The sequence below is a fragment of the Pleurodeles waltl genome, chromosome 5 (genome assembly GCF_031143425.1).
Source record: "Pleurodeles waltl isolate 20211129_DDA chromosome 5, aPleWal1.hap1.20221129, whole genome shotgun sequence".
Classification (NCBI taxonomy): Eukaryota; Metazoa; Chordata; class Amphibia; order Caudata; family Salamandridae; genus Pleurodeles; species Pleurodeles waltl.
Window position 1 is genome coordinate 35,014,399 of NC_090444.1, and position 20,616 is coordinate 35,035,014.

At 48.4% G+C, this 20,616-nt stretch overlaps 1 protein-coding gene across 2 annotated transcripts in view; it reads right to left on the reverse strand.

Annotated features, from left to right (window-relative positions):
• Positions 1–20,616, reverse strand: part of LOC138295313 (NXPE family member 4-like) — a 403,519-nt gene that overhangs the window by 374,012 nt on the left and 8,891 nt on the right. The window contains exon 2 of one of the 2 annotated variants that reach the window (XM_069233531.1): positions 16,561–16,610. The exons of the other annotated variant lie outside the window; for it this stretch is intronic. Coding sequence (XP_069089632.1) covers positions 16,561–16,562 — 2 coding nt within the window. The 5' untranslated portion in view covers positions 16,563–16,610. The remainder of the gene's footprint in view (positions 1–16,560; positions 16,611–20,616) is intronic. 2 annotated transcript variants of the gene reach the window in all.

The following is a 20,616-nucleotide window of genomic DNA, read 5'->3' on the forward strand; positions in this document are numbered from 1 at the left end:
CCAGTCAAGATGGTACTTTCCTACACAACCCCCCCCCCAAACGAAGGACAATAAGACTAGTCATTACCTGATGGGTCTTCATTGTCTAAGTGGAAATATCTGGAGAGTCCATCTGCATTGGAGTGGGTACTCCCAGGTCTATGTTCCACTGTATAGTCCATTCCCTGTAGGGATATGGACCACCTCAACAGTTTAGGATTTTCACCTTTCATTTGTTTTAGCCAAAGTAGAGGTTTGTGGTCTGTCTGAACAATGAAGTGAGTGCCAAACAGGTATGGCCTCAACTTCTTCAGTGCCCAGACCACAGCAAAGGCCTCCCTCTCAATGGCAGACCAACGCTTTTCTCTAGGGGTCAACCTCCTACTAATAAAAGCAACAGGTTGATCCTGGCCCTCAGAATTAAGTTGTGATAGGACTGCCCCTACTCCTAATTCAGATGCATCAGTTTGGACATAGAATTTTTTAGAGTAACTAGGGCTTTTCAGGACAGGTGCAGAGCGCATGGCCTGCTTCAGCTCCTCAAAAGCTTTCTGACAGTTTGCTGTCCATAATACCTTTTTAGGCATTTTCTTTGAAGTGAGGTCATTAAGAGGGGCTGCTATGGAGCCATAGTTCTTTATGAACCTCCTGTAGTACCCAGTGAGGCCTAGGAAGGCTCTCACCTGAGTCTGAGTGGTAGGGGGAACCCAATCTATAATAGTTTCGATTTTCCCCTGAAGTGGTGCAATCTGTTCCCCACCAACAAGGTGTCCCAGATAAACCACCTTACCCTGCCCTATCTGGCACTTTGAAGCCTTGATAGTGAGGCCTGCCTTATGCAGGGTGTAGGAGGCTGGACTGGCTTGTAGTGAGTACCAAGGGGTACTTGCACCTTGCACCAGGCCCAGTTATCCCTTATTAGTGTATAGGGTGTCTAGCAGCTTAGGCTGATAGATAATGGAAGCTTAGCAGAGCAGCTTAGGCTGAACTAGGAGACGAGTGAAGCTCCTACAGTACCACTAGTGTCACTTGCACAATATCATAAGAAAACACAATACATAGATATACTAAAAATAAAGGTACTTTATTTTTATGACAATATGCCAAAAGTATCTCAGTGAGTACCCTCAGTATGAGGATAGCAAATATACACAAGATATATGTACACAATACCAAAAATATGCAGTATAGTCTTAGAAAACAGTGCAAACAATGTATAGTTACAATAGGATGCAATGGGAGCACATAGGGATAGGGGCAACACAAACCATATACTCCAAAAGTGGAATGCGAACCACGAATGGACCCCAAACCTATGTGACCTTGTAGAGGGTCGCTGGGACTATTAGAAAATAGTAAGGGTTAGAAAAATACCCCACCCCAAGACCCTGAAAAGTGAGTGCAAAGTGCACTAAAGTTCCCCAAAGGACATAGAAGTCGTGATAGGGGAATTCTGCAGGAAAGACACAAACCAGCAATGCAACAACAATCAATTTCCAGTCGAGGGTACCTGTGGAACAAGGGGTCCAAGTCCAAAAGTCACAAGCAAGTCGGAGATGGGCAGATGCCCAGGAAATGCCAGCTGTGGGTGCAAAGAAGCTTCTACTGGACAGAAGAAGCTGAGGATTCTGCAGGAACAACAAGGGCTAGAGACTTCCCCTTTGGAGGATGGATCCCCCACGCCCTGGAGAGTCGTGCAGACATGTATTCCCGCCGAAAGACTGCCAACAAGCCTTGCTAGCTGCAAATCGTTTGGTTATGGTTTTTGGATGCTGCTGTGGCCCAGGAGGGACCAGGATGTCGCCAATTGCGTCTGGGGACAGAGGGGGAGTCGTGCAAGACAAGGAGCCCTCTCAGAAGCAGGCAGCACCCGCAGAAGTGCAAGAACAGGCACTACAAAGAAGAGTGAAACGGTGCTCACCTGAAGTTGCACAAAGGAGTCCCACGTCGCCGGAGACCAACTTAGAAAGTCGTGCAATGCAGGTTAGAGTGCCGTGGACCCAGGCTTGGCTGTGCACAAAGGATTTCCGCCGGAAGTGCACAGAGGCCGGAGTAGCTGCAAAAGTCGCGGTTCCCAGCAATGCAGTCTGGCGTGGGGAGGCAAGGACTTACCTCCACCAAACTTGGACTGAAGAGTCAATGGACTGTGGGGGTCATTTGGACAGAGTTGCTGGATTCAAGGGACCTCGCTCCTTGTGCTGAGAGGAGACCCAAGGGACAGGTGATGCAGTTCTTTGGTGCCTGCGGTTGCAGGGGGATGATTCCGTCTACCCACGGGAGATTTCTTCGCAGCTTCTGGTGCAGAGAGGAGGCAGACTACCCCCACAGCATGCACCACCAGAAAAACAGTTGAGAAGGCGGCAGGATCAGCGTTACAAGGTCGCAGTAGTCATCTTTGCTACTTTGTTGCAGTTTTGCAGGCTTCCAGCGCGGTCAGCAGTCGATTCCTTGGCAGAAGGTGAAGAGAGAGATGCAGATAAACTCTGATGAGCTCTTGCATTCGTTATCTAAGGAAATCCCAAAGGCAGAGACCCTAAATAGCCAGAAAAGAGGGTTTGTCTACTTAGGAGAGAGGATAGGCTAGCAACACCTGGAGGAGCCTATCAGAAGGAGTCTCTGACGTCACCTGCTGGCACTGGCCACTAAGAGCAGTCCAGTGTGCCAGCAGCACCTCTGTTTCCAAGATGGCAGAGGTCTGGAGCACAGTGGAGGAGCTCTGGGCACCTCCCAGGGGAGGTGCAGGTCAGGGGAGTGGTCACTCCCCTTTCCTTTGTCCAGTTTCGCGCCAGAGCAGGGCTGAGGGGTCCCTGAACCGGTGTAGACTGGCTTATGCAGAAATGGGCACTTCTGTGCCCATGAAAGCATTTCCAGAGGCTGGGGGAGGCTACTCCTCCCCTGCCTTCACACCATTTTCTAAAGGGAGAGGGTGTAACACCCTCTCTCTGAGGAAGTCCTTTGTTCTGCCATCCTGGGCCAGGCCTGGCTGGACCCCAGGAGGGCAGAAACGTGTCTGAGGGGTTGGCAGCAGCAGCAGCTGCAGTGAAACCCCTGAAAAGGCAGTTTGGCAGTACCAGGGTCTGTGCTACAGACCACTGGGATCATGGGATTGTGCCAACTATGCCAGGATGGCATAGAGGGGGCAATTCCATGATCATAGACATGTTACATGGCCATATTCGGAGTTACCATTGTGAAGCTACACATAGGCAGTGACCTATGTGTAGTGCACGCGTGTAATGGTGTCCCCGCACTCACAAAGTCAGGGGAATTTGCCCTGAACAATGTGGGGGCACCTTGGCTAGTGCCAGGGTGCCCACACACTAAGTAACTTTGCACCTAACCTTTACCAGGTAAAGGATAGACATATAGGTGACTTATAAGTTACTTAAGTGCAGTGAAAATGGCTGTGAAATAATGTGTGCATTATTTCACTCAGGCTGCAGTGGCAGGCCTGTGTAAGAATTGTCAGAGCTCCCTATGGGTGGCAAAAGAAATGCTGCAGCCCATAGGGATCTCCTGGAACCCCAATACCCTGGGTACCTCAGTACCATAGACTAGGAAATTATAAGGGTGTTCCAGTAAGTCAATGTAAATTGGTAAAATTGGTCACTAGCCTGTTATTGACAATTTGAAAGAAATGAGAGAGCATAACCACTGAGGTTCTGGATAGCAGAGCCTCAGTGAGACAGTTAGTCATAACACAGGTAACACAGTCAGGCACACTTATGAGCACTGGGGCCCTGGCTGGCACGGTCCCAGTGACACATACAACTAAAACAACAAATATACAGTGAAAAATGGGGGTAACATGCCAGGCAAGATGGTACTTTCCTACACAACCCCCCCCCAAACGAAGGACAATAAGACTACTCATTACCTGATGGGTCTTCATTGTCTAAGTGGAAATATCTGGAGAGTCCATCTGCATTGGAGTGGGTACTCCCAGGTCTATGTTCCACTGTATAGTCCATTCCCTGTAGGGATATGGACCACCTCAACAATTTAGGATTTTCACCTTTCATTTGTTTTAGCCAAAGTAGAGGTTTGTGGTCTGTCTGAACAATGAAGTGAGTGCCAAACAGGTATGGCCTCAACTTCTTCAGTGCCCAGACCACAGCAAAGGCCTCCCTCTCAATGGCAGACCAACGCTTTTCTCTAGGGGTCAACCTCCTACTAATAAAAGCAACAGGTTGATCCTGGCCCTCAGAATTAAGTTGTGATAGGACTGCCCCTACTCCTAATTCAGATGCATCAGTTTGGACATAGAATTTTTTAGAGTAACAAGGGCTTTTCAGGACAGGTGCAGAGCACTTGGCCTGCTTCAGCTCCTCAAAAGCTTTCTGACAGCTTGCTGTCCATAATACCTTTTTAGGCATTTTCTTTGAAGTGAGGTCATTAAGAGGGGCTGCAATGGAGCCATAGTTCTTTATGAACCTCCTATAGTACCCAGTGAGGCCTAAAAAGGCTCTCACCTGAGTCTGAGTAGTGGGGGGAACCCAATCAATAATTGTTTGGATTTTCCCCTGAAGTGGTGCAATCTGTTCTCCACCAACCAGGTGTCCCAGATAAACCACCTTCCCCTGCCCTATCTGGCACTTTGAAGCCTTGATAGTGAGGCCTGCCTTTTGCAGGGCCTCCAAAACTTTCCATTGGTGGACCAGGTGATCATCCCAGCTGGAGCTAAAGACAGCTATATCGTCCAGATATGCTGTACTGAAAGCTTCCAGCCCTTGCAGGACTGTATTCACAAACCTCTGAAAAGTGGCAGGTGCATTTTTCAATCCAAAAGGCATTACTGTGAATTGGTAATGGCCTCCAATGGTTGAAAATGCAGTTTTAGCTTTAGCATCTTCTGATAATTTGATCTGCAAATACCCTGCAGTCAAGTCAAAAGTGCTTAGATACTTGGCAGATGCCAGTGTATCTATGAGCTCATATGCCCTGGGTATAGGGTGAGCATCAGTTTTGGTTACCTGGTTGAGAACTCTGTAATCAACACAAAACCGCATTTCCTTCTTTCCATCTTTGGAATGAGGTTTTGGCACAAGTACCACAGGGGAGGCCCATGGACTTTCAGAGTGTTCAACCACTCCTAGTTCTAACATTTTCTGTACCTCTTGCTTTATGCAGTCTCTGACATGGTCAGGCTGCCTATAGATCTTACTTTTGACAGGCAAGCTGTCTCCAGTATCTATAGTGTGCTCACACCAAGAAGTGGTACCTGGCACAGTAGAGATGAGTTCAGAAAACTGACCCAGGAGATTTATGCAGTGGTCTTTCTGCTCAGCAGTAAGACAATCTGCCAGTACAACACCTTCCACTAGAGCATCTTGTTCTGTGGAAGAGAAGAGATCAGGTAGAGGATCACTGTCTTCTTCCTGTCCCTCATCAGTTGCCATGAGCAGGGTGAGATCAGCCCTGTCATAGTAGGGTTTCAGGCGATTGACATGGAGCGCCCTAAGGGGACTCCTGGCAGTGCCTAAGTCAACTAAGTATGTGACTTCACCCTTCTTTTCAACAATTGTGTGGGGTCCATTCCATTTATCTTGGAGTGCTCTTGGGGCCACAGGCTCCAAGACCCACACTTTCTGCCCTGGTTGGTACTGAACCAAAACAGCCTCCTGGTCATGCCATTGCTTCTGGAGCTCTTGGCTGGCCTGAAGGTTTTTACTGGCCTTTTTCATGTACTCAGCCATCCTTGATCTGAGGCCAAGTACATAATCCACAATATCTTGCTTTGGAGCTTTTAAAGGTTGTTCCCAACCCTCCTTGACAAGTGTTAGTGGACCCCTAACAGGGTGTCCAAAGAGGAGTTCAAAGGGGCTGAAGCCCACTCCTTTCTAGGGTACCTCCCTGTAGGCAAAAAGGAGGCATGGTAAGAGGATATCCCATCTCCTGCGGAGTTTTTCAGGGAAACCCATAATCATGCCTTTGAAAGTTTTATTAAATCTCTCCACCAGTCCATTTGTTTGTGGATGATAGGGTGCGGTGAACTTGTATGTCACCCCACACTCTTTCCACATGGCCTTCAAGTAAGCAGACATGAAATTGCTTCCTCTGTCTGAAACTACCTCTTTTGGGAAGCCCACCCTGGAGAAGATTCCCAGGAGGGCCTTTGCCACTGCAGGAGCTGTAGTGGTCCTTAGAGGAATTGCCTCAGGATATCTTGTGGCATGGTCCACTACCACCAAGATAAACCTATTGCCTGAAGTAGTAGGAGGGTCAAGGGGGCCAACTATGTCAACCCCTACCCTTTCAAAGGGAACCCCAACCACAGGCAGTGGAATAAGGGGTGCCTTTGGAGTGCCACCTGTCTTGCCACTGGCTTGCCAGGTTTCACAGGACTTACAAAAATCTTTTGTGTCCTCAGACATTCTAGGCCAATGAAACAAGGGAACAAGCCTGTCCCAAGTTTTCATTTGCCCCAAATGTCCAGCAAGGGGAATGTCGTGAGCAAGAGTTAGGAGGAACTTTCTGTACTCCTGAGGAATCACCAATCTCCTGGCAGCTCCAGGTTTTGGGTCCCTTGCTTCAGTGTACAAGAGGTTGTCCTCCCAGTAAAATCTGTGAGAGTCACTAACATCCCCATTTGCTTGTTTGACAGCTTGCTGTCTTAGACCCTCTAGTGTGGGACAGGTCTGCTGTGCCACACTCAGCTCCTCCCTGGCAGGCCCCCCTTCACCCAAAAGCTCAGCAGTGTCTGCTTCCAGCTCCTCTGGTGTAGGTTCTACACCAGGTGGAAATTCTTCTTCCTCAGAAGAAGAATCCACTGTAGAGGGAGGGATAGTAGGTAGTGCTTTACTTCTACTAGCCGCTTGCTTTAGGGAGTACTTGGTCCCTTGTTCCAGGATCCAAGTCACCCTGTCCTTTTTGCTTTTTGGCCTGAGCCCTGGTTAAAGCAAAAATATGCCCTGGGATGCCCAGCATTGCTGCATGGGCCTCCAACTCCACATCTGACCAAGCTGATGTCTCCAAATCATTTGCTAGTAGACAGTCTACAGGTAAATCTGAGGCTACCACAACTTTCTTTGGACCAGTAACCCCCCCCAGTTGAGATTTACAACAGCCATGGGGTGGCTAAGTGTGTTGTTGTGAGCATCGGTTACTTGGTACTGGTGACCAAGTAGGTGTTGTTCAGGGTGGACCAGTTTCTCTATCACCATTGTGACACTGGCACCTGTGTCCCTGTAGGCCTGAACCTCAACACCATTTATTAGGGGTAGTTGCTTGTACTTATCCATGTTAAGGGGACAAGCAACCAAGGTGGCTAAATCAATAGCCCCCTCAGAGACTAACACAGCCTCTGTGGTCTCCCTAATCAGACCAACCCCAACTAAGTTACCAATAGTGAGCCCAGCTACTCCCTTGGATTGGCTATTAGTAGGTTTGCTCCCACCACCACTGCTATTAGTAGGGACACTAGGTGTAGCAGTAGGGGTTGTAGTGGTAGGAGGCTTGGTGCTTTTCTTTGGACAACTGGGATCTGTTGTCCAATGGCCTTTTATTTTACATAAATAGCACCATGGTTTCTTTTCTTTGTTTTGATTAGAAGAGGATTTGGGCTCACCACCCCCACCAGAGTGTTTTTGTGGGCCTGGTGAAGACTCCTTTTTAGATTTGTCCCCACCCTTGTCTGAAGACTTACCATCCTTCTTCTTGCCATCTTTGTCACCCCCTGTATGAACTTTTCTGTTCACCCTTGTTCTGACCCATTTTTCTGCCTTCTTTCCCAATTCTTGGGGAGAGGTCAGATCAGAGTCTACCAGGTACTGGTGCAACAAATCAGACACACAATTATTAAGAATATGCTCTCTCAGGATCAAGTTATACAGGCTGTCATAATCAGTAACTTTACTGTCATGTAACCACCACTGAATGGTCAATGAAATCAACCCAGTCTTGTGAAGACTCCTTTTTGGTGTCTCTGAACTTCATCCTGTACTGTTCAGTGGTTAAGCCATAACCATCAAGGAGAGCATTCTTAAGAATAGTGAAATTATTGGCATCACTTTCTTTCACAGTAAGGAGTCTATCCCCACCCTTTCCAATAAATGATAGCCATAGGATAGCAGTCCACTGCCTTTGAGGAACATCCTGTACAACACAGGCCCTCTCAAGTGCAGCAAACCACTTGTTAATGTCATCCCCCTCCTTATAAGGGGGAACTATCTTATGCAGATTCCTGGAATCATGCTCTTTTGCAGGATGACTATGGGGAATACTGCTGCTGCCACCATGGGTTTCAAACCCAATTTTCTGTCTTTCTCTTTCTATCTCTAAGGACTGTCTATCTAAATCCAGCTGTTGCTTCTTGAGCTTCAGCCTGGATTCCTCCACTCTCAATCTATTGAGCTCCCTTTCTAACACTCTGTCATCAGGGTGGGTGGGAGGGACATGCCTAGAAACAGAAGTATGATAAGAATGAACAGAAGGAGACCTGTCCCTAACAGATGGCACCCTAACCGCTTGGCTAACAGTGTAATGTGAGAGCACACCATCTGTATGATGTGACTCAACATCAGTACCAACTAGGTTGTCTGCTAATGGGCAGGCTAGGAAGTTTCCCTCCCACATCTTTTGCCAGGGGTGCCCCAGAATCAGAGTGGGAACCATCAGCTAACTTTTCAACAGTTGTGCCAGCTTTGGCCTTATCCTGTTCAATTAGCATATTCACTAACAGTTCTCTAGAGGGGTTCTTCCCTACACTTAAACCTCTTTCCATGCAGAGACTCCTTGCTCCTTTCCAGCTAAGGTAATCATAAGCAAGTTTGGACAGATCAACAGTTTGGCCTGTGCCAGACATTTTTAGAAGAGTTTAAGTGATAGAAAAAGTGAAGAAAAAGTTTTTCAGAGCTTTTGGAAAGACAGAAAAAAAAACTTTTTACATTTTTTAAGAACTTTTTAGAAAGTTTAGAGGTACTTTTCAGCACTTACAAAAGAGTGAAAAGAGAACATGCAAAAACTTTTTAGTTATGTGTACACACACTGAACTTGTTTTGTATATTTTTCTCTTATGAAAAGTACAATGACACAATTGGTAAGCAGTTACAAAGCACTTATCCCACCACTGCACAACCAATGTAGGAGGCTGGACTGGCTTGTAGTGAGTACCAAGGGGTACTTACACCTTGCACCAGGCCCAGTTATCCCTTATTAGTGTATAGGGTGTCTAGCAGCTTAGGCTGATAGATAATGGTAGCTTAGCAGAGCAGCTTAGTCTGAACTAGGAGACGAGTGAAGCTCCTACAGTACCACTAGTGTCACTTGCACAATATCATAAGAAAACACAATACACAGATATACTAAAAATAAAGGTACTTTATTTTTATGACAATATGCCAAAAGTATCTCAGTGAGTACCCTCAGTATGAGGATAGCAAATATACAGAAGATATATGTACACAATACCAAAAATATGCAGTATAGTCTTAGAAAACAGTGCAAACAATGTATAGTTTCAATAGGATGCAATGGGAGCACATAGGGATAGGGGCAACACAAACCATATACTCCAAAAGTGGAATGCGAACCACGAATGGACCCCAAACCTATGTGACCTTGTAGAGGGTCACTGGGACTATTAGAAAATAGTAAGGGTTAGAAAAATACCCAACCCCAAGACCCTGAAAAGGGAGTGCAAAGTGCACTAAAGTTCCCCAAAGGACATAGAAGTTGTGATGGGGGAATTCTGCAGGAAAGACACAAACCAGCAATGCAACAACGATGGATTTCCAGTCGAGGGTACCTGTGGAACAAGGGGACCAAGTCCAAAAGTCACAAGCAAGTCGGAGATGGGCAGATGCCTAGGAAATGCCAGCTGTGGGTGCAAAGAAGCTTCTACTGGACAGAAGAAGCTGAGGATTCTGCAGGAACGACAAGGGCTAGAGACTTCCCCTTTGGAGGATGGATCCCCCACGCCGTGGTCAGTCATGCAGAAGTGCTTTCCCGCCAAAAGACAGCCAACAAGCCTTGCTAGCTGCAAATCGTGCGGTTAGGGTTTTTGGATGCTGCTGTGGCCCAGGAGGGACCAGGATGTCGCCAATTGCGTTTTGTGACAGAGGGGGCATCGAGCAAGACAAGGAGCCCTCTCAGAAGCAGGCAGCTCCCGCAGAAGTGCCAGAACAGGCACTACGAAGAAGAGTGAAACGGTGCTCACCCGAAGTTGCACAAAGGAGTCCCACGTCGCCGGAGACCAACTTAGAAAGTCGTGCAATGCAGGTTAGAGTGCCGTGGACCCAGGCTTGGCTGTGCACAAAGGATTTCCGCTGGAAGTGCACAGAGGCCGGAGTAGCTGCAAAAGTCGCGGTTCCCAGCAATGCAGTCTGGCGTGGGGAGGCAAGGACTTACCTCCACCAAACTTGGACTGAAGAGTCACTGGACTGTGTGAGTCACTTGGACAGAGTTGCTGGATTCAAGGGACCTCGCTCGTTGTGCTGAGAGGAGACCCAAGGGACCGGTGATGCAGTTCTTTGGTGCCTGCGGTTGCAGGGGGACGATTCCATCGACCCACGGGAGATTTCTTCGGAGCTTCTAGTGCAGAGAGGAGGCAGACTACCCCCACAGCATGCACCACCAGGAAAACAGTCGAGAAGGCGGCAGGATCAGCGTTACAGAGTTGCAGTAGTCGTCTTTGCTACTTTGTTGCAGTTTTCCAGGCTTCCAGCGCGGTCAGCAGTCGATTCCTTGGCAGAAGGTGAAGAGAGAGATGCAGAGGAACTCTGATGAGCTCTTGCATTCGTTATCTAAGGAATTCCCCAAAGCAGAGACCCTAAATAGCCAGAAAAGAAGGTTTGGCTACTTAGGAGAGAGGATAGGCTAGCAACACCTGAAGGAGCCTATCAGAAGGAGTCTCTGACGTCACCTGCTGGCACTGGCCACTCAGAGCAGTCCAGTGTGCAGCAACACCTCTGTTTCCAAGATGGCAGAGGTCTGGGGCACACTGGAGGAGCTCTGGGCACATCCCCTGGAAGGTGCAGGTCAGGGGAGTGGTCACTCCCCTTTCCTTTGTCCAGTTTCGCACCAGAGCAGGGCTGGGGGATCCCTGAACCGGTGTAGACTGGCTTATGAAGAGATGGGCAGCATCTGTGCCCATGAAAGCATTTCCAGAGGCTGGGGGAGGCTACTCCTCCCCAGCCATCACACCTATTTCCAAACGGAGAGGGTGTCACACCCTCTCTCAGAGGAAATCCTTTGTTCTGCCTTCCTGGGCCAGGGCTGCTTGGACCCCAGGAGGGCAGAAACCTGTCTGAGGGGTTGGCAGCAGCGGTAGCTGCAGTGGATACCCCGGAAAGGCAGTTTGGCAGTACCCGGGTTCTCTGCTAGAGACCCAGGGGTTCATGGAATTGTCTCCCCAATGCCAGAATGGCATTGGGGTGACAATTCCATGATCTTAGACATGTTACATGGCCATGTTCGGAGTTACCATTGTGACGCTATACATAGGAAGTGACCTATGTATAGTGTACGCGTGTAATGGTGTCCCTGCACGCACAAAGTCCGGGGAATTTGCCCTGAATGATGTGGGGGCACCTTTGCTAGTGCCAGGGTGCCTACACACTAAGTAACTTTGCACCCAACCTTCACCAGGTGAAGGTTAGACATATAGGTGACTTATAAGTTACTTAAGTGCAGTGGTAAATGGCTGTGAAATAACATGGATGTTATTTCACTCAGGTTGCACTGGCAGGCCTGTGTAAGAATTGTCAGAGCTCCCTATGGGTGGCAAAAGAAATGCTGCAGTCCATAGGGATCTCCTGGAACCCCAATACCCTGGGTACCTTAGTACCATATACTAGGGAAATATGTGGGTGTTCCAGTATGCCAATGTGAATTGGTGAAATTGGTCACTAGCCTGTTAGTGACAATTTGGAAAGCAGAGAGATCATAACCACTGAGGTTCTGGTTAGCAGAGCCTCAGTGAGACAGTTAGGCATCACACAGGGAACACATACATATAGGCCACAAACATATGAGCACTGGGCCCTGGCTAGCAGGATCCCAGTGAGACAGTGAAAACACCCTGACATATACTCACAAACAGGCCAAAAGTGGGGGTAACAAGGCTAGAAAGGGGCTACTTTCTCACACAACCCGCCCCCAAATGAAGGACAATAAGGCTGACCTTGGCCAGTTGAGACTTTATTGTCTAAGTGGTGATAAGTAGAGAGTAGCTCTGCAATAGACTGGTTACTCCCTTTATCATCCACTATATGGTTACTTCCCTGTGGGGATGTAAACCACCCTGTTTGAAGTTTTTTAGCTAACCAACAACGTGAAGATATATTTTCAGAGTTTCTATCAGTAAGTTTTAGATTAGAACAGTGGGAATTGTCCACTAGACCTATTTCTAGTGATGAGAATGCCAGACAGGGATGCTGTCTCAGTAAAGCCATAGCTGGGCAAAAACTTTGTCCATATGGCTGTAAGAGAGAACAGGGATGCTGTTTCTCTTGAGTTGGAGCAGGGCAGGGGTGCTGTCCTATGAGCTCCACACTAGGGCAGGGCTGCTGTCCTAAGTGTTGTGAGGCAGTGCAGGGTTTCTGCACTAAAGTTTCTCTGGGAGGGTTGGAGGGATGCTCCATGTTAACTAAAATGGTGCTCTTTTTCTCACCAATATTAGTTATCCCACAGAGAGGTACTTCCACCTCAGGGAGTACAGCTATACCAGCTGATGATTCCCTTGGTACAGGTGCCACCCCAGGAGAGGTTTCTCCCACCACAGGAATGGTATCCTGAATGGCAGAGTGGGTAGGGGATACTGTGATACCCTTTTTACCTGTTGTTGGAGAGGGATCCTGAGTTTTCAGGCCTTTTTCTCTCCTTTGCTTTTTCATTTCAGTAGAAATGAGAGGGAACAATTCCTCAGGGATACCCAGCATGGCTGCATGGGTATAAAACTCTACCTCAGCCCAACCTGAGGTCTCTAAGTCATTACCTAAGAGACAGTCTACAGGTAAGCCAGGTGACACTACCACCTGCTTAGGGCCAGTAACTCCACCCCAACTAAACTGAACTATAGCTAAGGGAAGAAACTTAGTGGAGTTATGGACATCAATAATCTTGTACTGTTGTCCAGTGATGTGTTGTTCAGGAGGCACAAGGTTTTCAGTCACCAAAGTGATAATGGCACCTGTGTCCCTGTAGGTCTGGGCCTCAACACCATTTATTGAAACTGTCTGCCTGTACTTATCCATTGTAAGGGGACACGCAGCCAGTGTGGCAAGGCCAATGCCACTAGGTGTGACAGAAACTGTCTTGGGACTGACTACCCCAGTTTCTATGATGGACCCACAAGTGAACCCAACTACACCCTTAGTTTGACTGTTGCCAGCAGCCCGACAACTATTACCACTACTGCTAGGGGCACTAGAGTTTGATGTATTAGTGGTGGTAGGCTCAGGGGGTTTACCTGGACAGGACTTATCCCCTTGCCTATGGCCTTTATTTTTACACACAAACACCAAAGCTTTTTAATGTGTGTATATTGTGAAGAGTGTTTAGGATTTGAAGAAGGATCTTTGGTTTAACCCTTATCCCCATGCTTATCCTGAGATTTCTCAGGATCTTTCTTCTTGCCATCCTTGTCACCCCCTGTATGAACTTTTCTGTTCACTCTTATTCTGACCCATTTGTCTGCCTTCTTTCCCAATTCTTGGGGAGAGGTCAGATCTGAGTCCACTAGATATTGGTGTAACAAATCAGACACACAGTTATTCAGAATATGCTCTCTCAGGATTAGATTGTAGAGGCTTTCATAGTCAGAAACTTTACTGCCATGTAACCACCCCTCCAATGCCTTCACTGAATAGTCAACAAAGTCTACCCAGTCTTGTGAGGACTCTTTTCTGGTTTCTCTGAACTTAATCCTGTATTGTTCAGTGGTTAAGCCAAATCCATCCAAGAGTGCATCCTTCAAAACTGCAAAATTATTGGCATCACTTTCTCTAACAGTAAGGAGCCTATCCCTACACTTTGCAGTGAAAGATAGCCATAGGATAGCAGCCCACTGCCTTTGAGGGACCCCTGTACCATACAGGCCCTCTCAAGTGCAGCAAACCACTTGTTAATGTCATCCCCCTCCTTGTAAGGGGGAACTATCTTGTGCAGATTCCTAGAATCATGCTCTCTCACAGGATTGCTATTAGGAATACTGCTGCTGCCACCATGGGGTCCAAACCCCAACCTCTGTCTCTCCTTCTCCAGATCTAGGGATTCCCTGTCTAGAGCCAGCTGTTGCTGTTTAAGCTTCAGTCTGGTCTCTTCCACTCTCAACTTGTTGAGTTCCCTTTCTAACAATTTGTCTTCAGGGTGGGTGGGTTGGGAATGCTTGGACACAGAAGATACATTCAGATCAACAGAGGGAGACCTGCCTCTAACAGCTTGCACTCTAACAACCTGGCCTTCAGGAACAAAAACATCCCTACTATGATGAAAGCTTCTATTACTACCAGCATTGCTATGAGGTCTGCTAGGGGGCAGATTTTGGAAGAGAACTCCGTACCACTCCCACAAGGGGCTCCCCTGGGTCAGAGTGTGAGCTATCTACTAACTTTTCAGATGAGGTGCCACCCTGGGCCTTATCATTCTCAATAAGCATGTTAGATAGACATTCTCTAGAAGGGTTCTTTCCTACCACTAAACCTCTATCAATGCAGAGACTCATTAGGCTCTTAAAGTTAAGATTGTCATATGTTGTATTGACCATTTTAAGAGGAGTTCCTACATCAGACATGATAGGAGAAGGTTTAGAGACAGATAGAAGAAAGAAAAGGTTTAAGGACTTTTTAAAGAACAGAAAAAAAAACATTTTCAAACTTTTTGAAACTTTTAGAAAGTTTAGGAGTACTTTTCAGCACTTAGCAAAAAGTGTTAGAGAAGAAAAGCAAAACTTTTTGGTTAGGTGTACATACACTGAACTTGTTTTGTATATTATTCTCTTATGAAAAGTACACAATGACAAAGTGGTAAGTAGTTTCAAGTACTTATCCCACCGCTGCACAACCAATGTAGGAGGCTGGCCTGCCTTGTAGTGGGTACCAAGGGGTACTTACACTCTGTACTAGGTCCAGTTATCCCTTATTATTGTAGAAGAGGTGTTTCTAGCAGTTTAGGCTGATAGAAGGTAGCTATAGCAGAGCAGCTTAGGCTGAACTTGGAGACATGCAAATCTCCTACTATACCACTGGTGTCATATGCACAATATCATAAGAAAACACAATGCACAGATATACTAAAAATAAAGGTACTTTATTTTTATGACAATATGCCAAAAGTATCTCAGTGAGTACCCTCAGTATGAGGATGCCACATATACACAAGATATATGTACACAATACCAAAAATATGCAGTAATAGCAAAGGGAAGTAATGCAAGCAGTGTACAGTTACACTAGATTGCAATAGGAGCACATAGGTATAGGGGCAACACAAACCATATACTCCAAAAGTGGAATGCGAACCACGAATGGACCCCAAACCTATGTGAGCTTGTAGAGGGTCGCTGGGACTGTAAGAAAAGAGTGAGGGTTAGAAAAATAACCCACCCCAAGACCCTGTAAGGTAGGTGTAAAGTGCACCTACAACCCCCAGAGAGCACAGAAGTCATGATAGGGGGATTCTGCAAGGAAGACCAACACCAGCAAAGCAACAACAGTGGATTTCCGGACCTGAGTACCTGTAAGACAAGGGGACCAAGTCCAAGAGTCGCGACAGTGTCGAGAGAGTTTGCAGATGCCCAGGAAATGCCAGCTGAGGGTGCAAGGAAGCTGCCACCAGATGGGAGAAGCTTTGTGTTCTGCAAGAACGAAGAGGACTAGGAACTTCCCCTTTGGAGGATGGATGTCCCGCATCGTGGAGGAGCTTGCAGAGGTGTTCCCACGCAGAGAGACCGCAAACAAGCCTTGCTAGATGCAAGGGTTGCGGTTACGGTTTTTGGATGCTGCTGTGGCCCAGGAGGGACCAGGATGTCGCCACCTGGATGAGGAGAGAGAGGGGGCGCCCAGCAAGTCAGGGAGTCCTCACAGAAGCAGGCAGCACCCGCAGAAGTACTGGAACAGGCACTTAGAAGAGGAGTGAACCGGAGTCCACCCGAAGTCAGAAAAGTGAGTCCCACGACGCCGGAGGACAACTCAGAAGGTTGTGCACTGCAGGTTAGAGTTTCGGGGACCCAGGCTTGGCTGTGCACGAAGAAAATCCTGGAAGTGTCACGGTTTTGGGCGGGTCTGATCAGGACTCTGGTTGGGACACCCCTTGAGGTCACCGAATATCCTAAAGAGGTAGTGTACTGGGGCAGAAGAGCAGCTAAAGGCACACACGGAAAGGACAGCTATGGGCAGACACAGGAAACAGGAAAGTAAAAGCAGAGCAACCCTTGTGTGAACAAACAGGAAACGGATTACTAGTGGACAAACACGCTGGGGTTGTACACGGAGCAAGGCGCAGAACCTCCCACAGTGACAGGGAATCTCAATGCCTCTGTGCAGTTTGCTCTTACAGATAGTCACCCTGCCAGCCCCATAGAAAGGAGGCAGCAGAAGTGATTCTGTCCCTGGACCCTAGAGCACAAACAAGGATAGTACTTACATACACAAGACACACTCTTGGGGGTCCAGCTGGAAACACAGTGGCGATTCCTGAGAAAACAGCAATAGCACACTGTCACTGTTAGGCAGGAAAGACATCGTATAACACTAGACAAGGATGGGGGATGGAATTGCCTCCTGGAAACCAGGAGCCAACCCCAGTACAAACTAGGACACGTATACACTGGTGAAGACTGATAGAACACTTACCAGACAAAAAGGACCAAGAAGAACCAGAAGGGAACAAACAAAGAGGCAGAGGCAAGAACTGGGAACAGGCTCAGGCTGAAGTAAAGGCAGGACTATGACTTAAAAACAGGGCGCAGACTTCTGGTTGGGACAAACAGAGACAGGACTGGGAAACTGAGAGCAGGCTCTGGCTGGAACAGGCAAGGACAGGGCTGGAATACAGGGAGTAGGAAATGAGCAGTAAACAGAACTGGGAAACAGAGAGAAGGTTCAGGCTGAAACAAGGCAGGAGCAGGGCAGAGAAACAGGGAGCAGGCTCTGGAAGAAACAAGCAGGTACACGGCTTAGAGAGAGGGAGCAGAGAGACTCTGGCTGTAACAATCAGGAGCAGGGCAGAGAAACAGGAAACAGGATCAAGCTGGAACAGAACAGGAACAAAACTGGAACACCATCCGACAAAGGATCTGTAACACAAAGGAATCGAAGTCCAATGCACAACGGGGATCTTGAGGAAATGGCTGCTTATAACCAGTTCCAAGCTGGGTTGCACAGGAGAGGTCTCAGGTGTGTGTAGTTGCAGACACTTGCAAGTCCTGGAGGAGAGGATCCAGTGAAAAGGAGCAACTTGACTTCTCCCATAGAAAACAATGGGAAACAGAATCCGGGCTTTCTTGACTACCAGGCTGTGCATTATGGGATTTGCAGTCCCAGGAAGCAAATGTAGCACTACAAAAGTATACCATGGCCAAAAGAGAAACAAACCGGAGTCAGCAAGGGACTTTAGATAACTGTTCAAGGTGATTCCTAGGCTTCCGACAGTCCCCGTACAGCGCCCCCTAGAGATGGGACGACCGAGTCATAACAGGAAGAGTGCAGAGGAGCCGGAGCAGCTGCAAATCATGCAGTACCCAGCAATGCAGTCTAGCGTGGAGAGGCAAGGACTTACCTCCACCAAACTTGGACTGAAGAGTCACTGGACTGTGGGAGTCACTTGGACAGAGTTGCTGAGTTCCAGGGACCTCGCTCGTCGTGCTGAGAGGGGACCCAGAGGACCGGTGATGCAGTCTTTTGTTGCCTGCGGTTGCAGGGGGAAGATTCCGTCGACCCAAGGGAGATTTCTTCAGAGCTCCTGGTGCAAGAAGGAGGCAGGCTACCCCCGGAGCATGCACCACCAGGAAACAGGCGAGAAAGCCGGCAGGATGAAGCGATACAAGGTTGCAGTAGTCATCTTTTCTACTTTGTTGCAGTTTTGCAGGTGTCCTGAGCAGTCAGCGGTCGATCCTTTGGCAGAAGGTGAAGAGGGAGATGCAGAGGAACTCTGGTGAGCTCTTGCATTCGGTGTCTGAAGAATTCCCCAAAGCAGAGACCCTAAATAGCCAGAAAAGGAGGTTTGGCTACCTAGGAAGGAGGATAGGCTGGTAAGACAGGTAAGAGCCTATCAGAAGGAGTCTCTGATGTCACCTGATGGCCCTGGCCACTCAGAGCAGTCCAGCGTGCCAGTACAGCTCTGAATCCAAGATGGCAGAGGTCTGGGGCATGCTGGAGGAGCTCTGGGCACCTCCCCTGGGAGGTGCAGGTCAGGGGAGTGGTCACTCCCCTTTCCTTTGTCCAGTTTTGCGCCAGAGCAGGGCTGGGGGATCCCTGAACCGGTGTAGACTGGCTTATGCAGAGATGGGCACCATCTGTGCCCATCAAAGCATTTCCAGAGGCTGGGGGAGGCTACTCCTCCCCAGCCCTGACACCTTTTTCCAAAGGGAGAGGGTGTAACACCCTCTCTCTGAGGAAGTCCTTTGTTCTGCCTTCCTGGGCCAGGCCTGGCTGGACCCCAGGAGGGCAGCAGCAGCAGCTGCAGTGAAACCCCAGGAAAGGTAGTTTGGCAGTACCCAGGTCTGTGCTAGAAACTCGGGGGATCATGGAATTGTCTCCCCAATGCCAGAATGGCATTGGGGTGACAATTCCATGATCTTAGACATGTTACATGGCCATGTTCGGAGTTACCATTGTGACGCTATACATAGGTAATGACCTATGTATAGTGCACGCATGAAATGGTGTCCCCGCACTCACAAAGTCCAAGGAATTTGCCCTGAACGATGTGGGGGCACCTTGGCTAGTGCCAGGGTGCCCACACACTAAGTAACTTTGCACCCAACCTTCACCAGGTGAAGGTTAGACATATAGGTGACTTATAAGTTACTTAAGTGCAGTGGTAAATGGCTGTGAAATAACATGGACGTTATTTCACTCAGGCTGCAGTGGCAGGCCTGTGTAAGAATTGTCAGAGCTCCCTATGGGTGGCAAAAGAAATGCTGCAGCCCATAGGGATCTCCTGGATCCCCAATACCCTGGGTACCTCAGTACCACATACAAGGGAATTATATGGGTGTACCAGTATGCCAATGTGAATTGGTAAATTTAGTCACTATCCTGTTAGTGACACATTTGGAAAGCAGAGAGAGCACAACCACTGAGGTTCTGGTTAGCAGAGCCTCAGTGAGACAGTTAGGCATCACACAGGGAACACATACATATAGGCCACAGACTTATGAGCACTGCGGTCCTGGCTAGTAGGGTCCCAGTGACACATAACAGACAAACTGACAACATGGGGTCCTCACTATGAGCACTGGGCCCTGGCTAGCAGGATCCCAGTGAGACAGTGAAAACACCCTGACATACACTCACAAACAGGCCAAAAGTGGGGGTAACAAGGCTAGAAAGAGGCTACTTTCTCACACTAACCTAGTGCTTAATCTGAGCCAGTGCCTTTCGGTGCTCGGCACCAGCACTTTCGCTAGTCGGCCACATGGTGGCGCTGTTTGTCTCAATTACAGATGATCGCATGCACAGTTGTTTATTAATTCAACACACATTAAAGCTACCAATCCCTGCAGCCGCAGCGCTTGTTCCTGCTGCGGGGTCTGGAGTACTCTGGCTTTTCTCACGTGCACCTCAATTGGACACTAGTTGTGCTGGGGTTGTCACTGCGGGGGGCAGGTGCAGAGGGTGCGGTGCACCGCAGTGGCCGCCTGACGAGGGCCCTGGTGCATACTGTATTTTACAAATTAAGCACTGCACTACCCTCTGCCCCCTTCATGCTGCCCCTTCATCACAGACACAGAGAGATAGCTGAGACAGCAGACTGCCCATCCATAGACAGGAAAACAGCTCAGTGGGTTAAGCGCCTTGAAAGAGAGAGACAGGTCACTGTGGTAGAGACAGACAGGTCAGTCTGGTAGAGACAGACAGCTCAGTGCGGTAGAGACAGACAGCTCAGTGTAGTAGACAGACCGGTCACTGTGGTGGAGACAGACAGCTCAGACCCCTCAGGGGCACATTTGCTCACATTTCACACAGTACAACAGAGCAGGGCAGGTTGCCGCGCTGCGCTGTGTGAACAGGAGAGAGCAGAAATGCACCATATTTACAAAGATAAGCACGTTGCTGCTCTCTCCCCCCTGCCGCAGTGTGCAGCCTAGCGCCACGCAGGTGCAAGCGTGGCTGCGAGACAGGCAGGACTGGTTTCATGCAGGAAGGGCCCCCTTAAAGGCATTTTCCTTTTTCTACGTGTGATGCTGAATGTGCATCACACATAGAAGAAGGAACTGATGAGCAGAAATAAAGATATCTCTTCTCCTTACGTCTGGGTTTAGAAGTCTGTGCAAATCTGGGAATGTGCCAAAATCCATGGCTGGATGCGTGGGAGCCCTCACTCCAGCCTGACGCAAGGCTGTGCAAGGCCGCAGCATGAGCTGCCTGGCCTGACCTTAGGGTTTATTAAACCACACAGAGCCACGCAAAGCTTGAGGGCTTGTGCTTCCTTGCGTGACATTAGGGTTTATTAAACCACGCAGAGGAACGCAAGGTT